General features: G+C 42.3%; 1 protein-coding gene across 1 annotated transcript; it reads right to left on the reverse strand.

The window, feature by feature from the left end:
* Window positions 1-2,685: 2,685 nt before the first annotated feature.
* On the reverse strand, window positions 2,686-9,228 carry LOC138953541 (histone acetyltransferase KAT8-like). Its single transcript, XM_070325380.1, has 2 exons — window positions 8,993-9,228; window positions 2,686-4,521 (listed from the first exon to the last, which is right to left on the reverse strand). The coding sequence occupies exons 1-2, from the start codon at window positions 9,226-9,228 to the stop codon at window positions 3,465-3,467; spliced, it is 1,293 nt and encodes a 430-aa protein (XP_070181481.1). The 3' UTR covers window positions 2,686-3,464.
* Between the last annotated feature and the right edge of the window lie 620 nt (window positions 9,229-9,848).

Raw genomic sequence — 9,848 nt, forward strand, 5'->3', positions numbered from 1 at the left:
CTTTACCATGAAAAGATATATGAGCCTGGCTAACCATCTCAGAATCAGATCCCGTCAAGTTTTTACAGTACATACTGTAAACAGACGGATTTCATAAATAACTCCGTCAGGTTTGTATGGGTTGTGGAAGAGTGAATACCCTTGCCAATACCTCTGACAAACATTAGAGGGGCCAATCACTAGCAAGATGTCGAAAACATGTGAAAAGGAGGACGTGTTTCCAACAAACCCCTTGCTAGTGATTCGCCCCTCCAATGTTTGTCAGAGGTATTGGCAAGGGTATTCACTCTTCCAAAACTTCAAACCTGTACAAACCCGACGGAGTTATTTTTGGAATTCTCCTATTAGTTTTACTGGTTGTATACCAAAAATCAACATCCTGACTGCTGGCTGATGCAAGGTGCAATTTAAAACAAGTCGCGTAAGGCGAAAATACAACATTTAGTCAAGTAGCTGTCGAACTCACAGAATGAAACTGAACGCAATGCCATTTTTCAGCAAGACCGTATACTTGTAGCATCGTCAGTCCACCGCTCATGGCAAAGGCAGTGAAATTGACAAGAAGAGCGGGGTAGTAGTTGCGCTAAGAAGGATAGCACGCTTTTCTGTACCTCTCTTTGTTTTAACTTTCTGAGCGTGTTTTTAATCCAAACATATCATATCTATATGTTTTTGGAATCAGGAACCGACAATTGATTTCGACAATTTAATTTTGATAATAATTTTTATATATTTAATTTTCAGAGCTTGTTTTTAATCCAAATATAACATATTTATATGTTTTTGGAATCAGAATATGATGGAGAATAAGATGAACGTAAATTTGGATCGTTTTATAATTATTTTTTTTTCTAACAATTTTCAGATTTTTAATGACCAAAGTCATTAATTAATTTTTAAGCCACCAAGCTGAAATGCAATACCGAAGTCCGGGCTTCGTCGAAGATTACTTGACCAAAATTTAAACCAATTTGGTTGAAAAATGAGAGCGTGACAGTGCCGCCTCAACTTTCACGAAAAGCCGGATATGACGTCATAAAAGACATTTATCAAAAAAATGAAAAAAACGTCTGGGGATTTCATACCCAGGAACTCTCATGTCAAATTTCATAAAGATCGGTCAAGTAGTTTAGTCTGAATCGCTCTACACACACACACAGACAGACACACACACACACACGCACGCACGCACATACACCACGACCCTCGTCTCGATTCCCCCTCTACGTTAAAACATTTAGTCAAAACTTGACTAAATGTAAAAAACCTATGAATACAAGAAAATCCCACTGAGCACAGAGAGGGCCCAGGCTGCTGATTGTTGGTATGTGACCAGGTGAAGGGCTGATCTTATCTCACACTAAAACTAAAAGCTTTGTTTGTTTGTTTTGCTTAACGCCCAGCCGACCACGAAGGGCCATATCAGGGCGGTGCTGCTTTGACATATAACGTGCGCCACACACAAGACAGAAGTCGCAGCACAGGCTTCGTGTCTCACCCAGTCACATTATTCTGACACCGGACCAACCAGTCCTAGCACTAACCCCATAATGCCAGACGCCAGGCGGAGCAGCCACTAGATTGCCAATTTTAAAGTCTTAGGTATGACCCGGCCGGGGTTCGAACCCACGACCTCCCGATCACGGGGCGGAGCGGACGCCTTACCACTAGGCCAACCGTGCCGGTTAAACTAAAAGCTTGGCCAGATCTGAGATGAAGAGCCTGAAGAAGTGTGCCTGTTGTCAAGAATGAAAAAAAAAAGAATGTAGGAAAGGGGAAAGACAGAAGGGCATAAAGCCTCTTATATAATTATGAAAACAACTGCACACAAGTTAAAAATGTGTAAAGTGAGAGAAAGTACATGCTACAATTCATTTAAACCTTTAGATTTGCTCCAGATACCCTTGAGTTAGAAAGGCAGGGATTAGCCTGGAAGAAAAAGACAATGGGACATTTGTCCCTCTCAACCAAATTCTGATGGGACATTACATAGTCGAAGGCAAAAAGCGCAAAGGAGGCTAGGCGGTCCGAAATGCTTTTGTCGAAAGATGGAAAATGTTTTCTATTTGGTGCCATATGATGATATGCGAATGTGCCAGTGTATCACGTTAGTGTGTGTCTTTCTTTATTTGGTGTTTAACGTCGTTTTCAACCGTTCAAGGTTATATTGCGACGGGGAAAGGGGGAGGATGGGATAGAGCCACTTGTTAATTGTTTCTTGTTCACAAAAGCACGAATCAAAAAATTGCTCCAGGGGCTTGCAACGTAGTACAATATATATGACCTTACTGGGAGAATGCAAGTTTCCAGTACAAAGGACTTAACATTTCTTACATGTGCAGTATACTGCTTGACTAAAATCTTTACAAACATTGACTATATTCTATACAAGAAACACTTAACAAGGGTAAAAGGAGAAACAGAATCCGTTAGTCGCCTCTTAGTTAGTGTGTGTTAGTGTGTGTGTTAGTGTTAGTGTTAGTGTGTGTGTGTGTGTGTGTGTGTGTGTGTGTGTGTGTGTGAGAGAGAGAGAGAGAGAGAGAGAGAGAGAGAGAGAGAGAGAGAGAGAGAGAGAGAGAGAGAGAGAGAGAGAGAGAGAGAGAGAGAGAGAGAGAGAGAGAGACAGGCTAAGTGAGAGAGAGAGAGAGAGAGAGACAGACAGACAGACAGATAGAAACAAGACAAAATAGAAGCAAGTTTTTCTACGCTTTCCACGCCATCTTCTTCTGTTGTTTTAATGCGAACATCACCTGAGGTTGATGGGCGAGGCAGTTGACAGGATATCTTTCCTTGACCGGGAAGTAACTTTACTTTTTTCTTTGGAGGCATTGCTTTTTTACGTAGGTCTGTGTTTCGATCCATATCGCTTGTGTTGACAGTTTCCACAGAGGTAAACACGCAAGCATAGATCGGTTCCGCACAGATAGTTAGCAGGATTGGTTGAATACTAATGAATTACATTTTAAAAGCCAATCACAGCGCGTTTCACAAACTCGCAAGTTGCTCGGCTTGGCGCCTGTTCTTGCTTATTAATATTAGGTCTTTCCGAACAATGTACTCCCGTGAAAAGTGTGTATGGGGTGGCGCATTGGTACGTAATCTCAGTGCGCCCTTTGACGCACTGAAGGGAATTCCAATGGGACATTTTGAGATGTTATGCGCCAATGGCGCAAGACGCACTAGTAAATGAAACCCTGTAAAGGTACCCATTAACAGCCTAATGATAATTGATAGTATCTGAAATTCAGACATAAAAAGTTGAGAATTGAGATGTAGTCAGTGTGACTAAGAAAAGAAAACTATACAATACAGTAGGCTTTTAAGTTCTAGTAGTAGTATACATGAAAAAGGTAAATTTATCCTTAAAACATGTACGGTAATTGTACAATTGTACCAACACAAGCTACAAACAATGCGACCATCACACTCAGAGATCTAAACAAAAAACTGAAACAGATTCAAAGTCATTTCTTTGCCAGCTTCGGCAATTTCTTAGGCGGCTGCCAGCGCAGAAAACCGGGATCGACAGTGATAGGCGGACGTTTGTACTGAGCGCTCTTCAGGTGTTCCTCCACCAGTTTGGGAGTGACACACACCACGTGTTGACCCTTCCAGTACTTGACCATGTTCATGCTCTGCAGAGTGCTGATGATGTCATTCTGGGAGATGGAGGTCATGTGGGAGAGGTCCTTGATGGAGAAGGTGCCGCGCATGTCCCGCAGAAGTTCCAGTAGCACCCACGACCAGTAGCTGCGATAGCTCAACTTGCCCAGGTCGGAGAGCGGCTTCTCCGGCGATCCCACAGACCCCTCCATGAGTGACAGGGCGTAGCTGAACGCGATGAGAAACTTGCCGTAGCCTTTGCGCTGAAAGGGCGGGAGGGTGAGGATGCAGGCCACGTTGTTGCCGTCGGGTGACTCCTTCTCCTTGGAGAAATAGCCCACCAGGTGGCAGCCCTGTCGGTCAACTTCCGTCAAGATGTAGAACATGAACGGCTCAACATCGAAGTAGAGTGTCTTGTGGTCCAGGAACAGTTTTGCCAAAAGACACAGATTCTGGCAGTACAGTTTTGCCTCACGCCCATCCACTTCATACAGCGAAATACTGCCTTTGCGGTAGATCTCGATCCCAGGTGGATGCCGCCACGTACACTGTGACTGATGGTATCGGAACGACCTCTCCATCTTCATGTACTTCAGACAGTACTCGCAGACCCACAGCTTTGACTGCTTGCCGTACTCGTCAGGGTAGGGCGAGAAATACCACGCATCGATCTCGTACTTGCCGATTTGGATCTTGTCGATGTACTTGACCTTGGTGATGGCTTCATGTTCCTTCTCCAAGGCAGCAGTGGTGGGGTCCATCTCGGCGTAGGTTTTCTGCACATGGTTGATCTCGTCATGGCGACGTTTTTGGTTGCGTGTGATCTTGCGGTCGGTGCCATCCATGAGGTCTGTCAGGATGAGGGTCACATCTTTCTCCTTGTTCTGTAGGTCCTCCCCCTTGGTATTCAGGTCAAACCTTCAGTAACACAGACAGAAAAGAGTTAGCTATCACGTATACTTCAAGATAAGCCAGGGAACAACAGCAACAACCAGACAAAAAAACAAGGGTATTGTTCAAGAAATGAAAAATAGTGTCCCCAATTCAAAGAAGCTGAACATTGCAAGGTACCAAACTTTGCAGACAGAAAGAACTTGAGCTGTGGAGAAAGTGAGGCAAGATTGTGGAGGAAAGCTATGAAGTACTAGACTTTGTTATAAGATTTATCCAGTTAACTTTGTGTTCGTTCAACTTCAAGGGACATAACTCATTAACTGCACCAGCTCCAGAACAGCGCCAAGCCGGAGGACGTTGACGATCTCCTTGGATCCATCTCCAGTTGTTTCACTGACATCAAGAACTGGATGACTGAGAACAAGCTGAAGCTGAACAGTGAGAAGACGGAGGCCCTTCTCGTTGGAACACGACAGAAGATTGCTTCCCTCACTGTGACCGACCTCCAGCTGGATGACGCGACTGTTCCATTCTCCCCTGCTGTCAAGAGCCTTGGCGTCTTTCTCGACTCCACTCTCTCCATGCAGACACACATCTCCTTCATCATCAAGACCTGCTTTTTCCACCTACGACGCATCGCCTCCATCCGTCGCTACCTCACCCACGACGCCTGTGTCAAGCTGGTTGTCTCCCTCATTTTCAGTCGTCTGGACTACTGCAACTCCCTTCTGGCTGGCCTCCCCGCCTCATCCATTCATGGCCTACAACGAGTCCAGAACGCCGCTGCCAGGCTGACGTTGAGGAAGACGAAGCGAGACCACATCACCCCCCTACTTCGCTCCTTGCACTGGCTCCCTGTCAACACCCGAATCTCATACAAACTGTCCACTCTGGTCTACAAGTGTCTCAACGACTCTGCTCCCGAGTACCTTCAATCCTCCCTGGACCTGTACACCCAGCCCTCCCACCGTCCCCTTCGTTCTGCTGCTTACCCTCTCCGCCTCCACATCCCTCGCTCGAAACTCGCATCTGCTGGTCAGCGTGCATTTCCCTCCGCGGGCCCCTCCGTCTGGAACTCCCTGCCGCTTGAGCTTCGCCAGAGCCCCTCTCTTGACGCGTTCAAGAGTAGGTTGAAGACTCAGTTCTTCCCGTAGCTGGCTGCGACTTTCATGCTCGACGTGATGTGTTGTGCCCCAAAAGACATTCTTGTGCTGTGCTCTGTGAGAGGTGTTTTCTTTGTGCTTGATATTATTTTGTTTGGACCTAGCTATTGATGTGTACATTGTTGTTAAACAGTTGTTTGTTGTATGTTTATCAGGGTTTGCTAGTGTGTGATAGGGTTCGTGTCCGTCTGTAGATGTTAGTTTCTTTGTTAGTCCTGTGTTGACAACTCTTCGACAAGCGCTTAGAACTGTACCCACGGAATACGCGCTATATAAGCTTCATATTGATTGATTGATTGATACATGGCCTACTGCTGTAACAGTGTCAGCGAGTTAATTTGGGACATGGTTCTTGAATTTTAGGAATACTTCACTATGTAAACAAATACAAAATCAATATTGTTTTCAGCCTCAAACAATTCAAAGGTCAGTTTGACCTGGGTTAAAAATATGTGCAAGTCAAAATGCTGTGAGTGTGACAAATAAAAAAACAAAAAAAGCATAACGTTTTCTGTCAGAGTCCTACTGCTCATTCCTAGGCATTGCCATTAGTCTTTGTTATTCACACAATCACATGCATGTCCTCCTACTCCTACATCATTACAAAATACAATTTACATGTCAAATCTATTTGGTTGTTGACTGGCCAGGGATCAATGACCAGACTGCCGGCTAAGAACAACACAGAAAAATGTCTGCTTGATCTCTTGGTTTTAATTATGTGTACTGTCAGTGTCACCTGTCATCACCATTAGTTGAACTTAAAGTGTAATTAATTAACTGAGCGTACACATCATGAACTACATAATGTACAAAATAAGTCAAGATTTGTACATGGTTTCATTGCTTTTCAATTCCATAACCTGTCAAATATTATAAAGTAGCTTGATGAGAGCTAGGAACTGATATTGATAAGATTGTTATTAAATAATTAATACTAGCCACTAGGTAACAACTAACATTAATTAAACAATTTAAATGATCCCACAATATGAACTACATACTTATGCTTCTAGTTTAAGACTCTACACTTATATGGAGCAAATTAAAGCCGTTAATCTTGAACTTTACAATACAATACAATACAATAATCTTTATTCATCTCTAAAAGAGAAATTACAAGCTTGACTGTGTGTCTGTAAAATCAATCAATTAATCAATCAATCAACCATGCATGTAGTAACATTCACATCGCATATTCACATCATATCGTTACACGCAAACATTGTACCCACACACTTACTAAAATAAGCCTACAAATAGAAGCAATGCATTGCCTGTTTAAAAATTATATCACATTATCACCTTATCACACTTTAACCACATTATCTTCTCACATTTGTATCCTATAAGTCAATATAACTAACAACAGAGAAAAACAACCGATAAAAGGATGTAAAGATTATGCCGTTGTCAGAGCGACAGCACCAGCACCTAGCGCCCCACCTGAGAGTTGAAGATGTGAATTGCAGATGGAATGAATGAGTTTCTGTAGCGTGTGGTTCTTGTGTATGGCTGTCTAAATCTTAAGCTTCTGTCTATCCGTCTGCTGTCAAGTTCAGGTCTGAGTGGGTGCGTGTCATCGGTCAAAATCTTCTGTAGCCTGTCAGTCAGTCGTCGTTCCTGCGTTGATGCAAAAGTGTCCTGCTTCCTCCCAACTACCCCACCTGCTTTCTTAATGAACTTCTCTAATCTATCCCTGTCCTGCTTGCTGATGCTGCCACTCCAACACACGGATCCAAAGTACAGCACACTATTGCAGGTTGAAGTATAAAACATCTGGAGAATCTCTTGTCTAACGTTACATTAAAAGATCTGAGTTTTCTCAAAAAGTACAGGCGGGAGTGGAGCTTCTTCACAATAGCAATTAGCATCAATATTGGGCTTCCATGTCAACTTATTATCTATGATTATTCCCAAATACTTATACTGCTCTACTTTCTCTACAACCTCCCCCTTAATCACTATATCCCCGTGTACATGTTCCTTCCTCCTATTGTCCATAATCATTTCCTTGGTCTTGCCTACATTAAGTTCTAAATAATTATCATCACACCAACCAACAAACTTATCTACCTCCCGCCTGTAGTCAGAGTCGTCATCGTCAGTCATTAGTCCAACCAGTCCAGTGTCATCGGCAAACTTTGCCATGGGGCATGAGTCGCCAGAAGTACTAAAATCAGCTGTATACAAAGAAAAAAGAAAAGGAGAGAGAACTGTGCCCTGTGGGGCGCCTGTGTTCGTGCACACAGTGTCAGACACTAGGTTATCTCCCATTTTCACAAACTGAGGCCTCTTCGTCAAATAGTCCATGATCCAGAGAATGGTGGAAGCTGGAACATTTATCTTACAAAGCTTGTCTGCCATTAAATGTGGCTGAATGGTATTAAAAGCACTGGAGAAGTCAAAAAACATCAAACGAATACATGTAAGAACCCGGCTTGTCTAAATGAGAATACATCTTATCAAGAACATACAACACTGCATCATCAACATTCCTGTTTCTCCTATTTAAGCAAACTGACATGGGTCAATAAAATCTTTCACAAAGTTTTAGCGTGTTAAATTCATAGCTCAGAATCCAGTGACATTCTTTACTTGTTTTTGATACAAGTCCATGTAAGCAAGCCAAAGAACATTTTTGTCGTGAAATTAATTGACGGATTGAGCTCCAAACTTAAGGCAAAAAAAAAAAAAATAGGTGTGGTTACGGTAACATAGCCAAAAAATATAGGGTAGGTAGGTAGGCAATCACTTTTTTTTTTTAACTTTTTTTTTCTAATGTGTACAAATTAAACCTACTTGACAGGGAAATAAGTGTGCGACACGGGCGCTTTCGTTTTCATTGCGTTTTTTGCACTTGTTTTTGTTGTTGTTTTTTTGGACAAATGTAATAAAAAGTTATAGGATCGGCCCCTAAAAATAGGGTAGGTCGGGTTACCGTAACCACACCTATTTTTTTTTTAGGCCTAAGGCTAAGCATAACTAATTAATTTGGTTGTTCAATCGACGAAAATGCACCGAAAATGGCGTACGTTGTCAACCATGGGACATCATTTACACGAAAGAGTTGTCTCCCTTGTTCACTCACACGGATAATTCCTTCTTTGACCCATGTAAATGAAATGCATTCGTACAGTTCATCGGAGTTCATTCCGTAACTTCAAAGGGATCTAAAATGACTTGTTATGATTACAAGTGCAGGTTCTACAAATATGGAGACTTAATTGCCTCTGAATTATGAGCTATGAATTTAACACGCTAAAGTTCAAGATTACCTTAAAGCCAGTCTCTCGATACAAATTCGACCGAATACATCACATCATCATTACCTATCGAGTTCAATCCATTCGTCCAGACGGCGGTTAAAACCTTCATAATGAACGTAGTACTCGTATGTGCTGTTTCCTCCTCCCGGTTGTTCGTTTGGGCGAATCTGAATGATTTCCGCGGAATGCCACGTGTTGTCCGGCCTTTGTACCATAAAATGTTCGCCGATGTCTGGTAAATTATCATTCTTTTGACCATTTCTGTTGCTGTCTTCATTGTGCTTCTTATCGTCCGCCATTTTCGTGTTTGATTTCAATTCAGGAAGTGCGTATTCGCACGATGACCTTGACGAGTCTTTGCTATTCACACGATTACGTTTTACGGCAGAGGCAATGAATCGTGCGAATAACATTTGTCGTGCAAACTGCGCATTTAAGTATCTTATAACCAAAATACTCTAAAATATTTATTTTTAAGACCGTCCTAAATGCCTGAATTTGGTAGTATCGGCAGACGAAGTAACCTCGCAAAGACGCAACACATGGGAACACACACCGCATCAAAAAAAGAAAAAAAAAAAAAAGAAAAAAAAAAGAAGCACGCAAGTAAGGAAGATATTTCAAGGTGAATAAGAAAACAAAAAGAGGGTAAAGTGCCCATGAATTCACACACGTGTACAATACATTAGGAGACATACAGACACGTACAAATCAATAACAGATTTAATAATACATAATCAATAGTAGACTGAATGTAAGCAATAACAGACACAATAGATACAAGCACCCATCTTATCAACCAACCATACAAGCACCCATCCCATTACTGAACCAACCAGTCGTTCTCCCATGGAACACACATAAAAAAGAGCTGATAAGATCTTGGTGAAAAGTTCCCTTAAAAAAAAAAGAAGAAAAA

Source organism: Littorina saxatilis, linkage group LG17, assembly GCF_037325665.1.
Source record: "Littorina saxatilis isolate snail1 linkage group LG17, US_GU_Lsax_2.0, whole genome shotgun sequence".
Taxonomy (NCBI): domain Eukaryota; kingdom Metazoa; phylum Mollusca; class Gastropoda; order Littorinimorpha; family Littorinidae; genus Littorina; species Littorina saxatilis.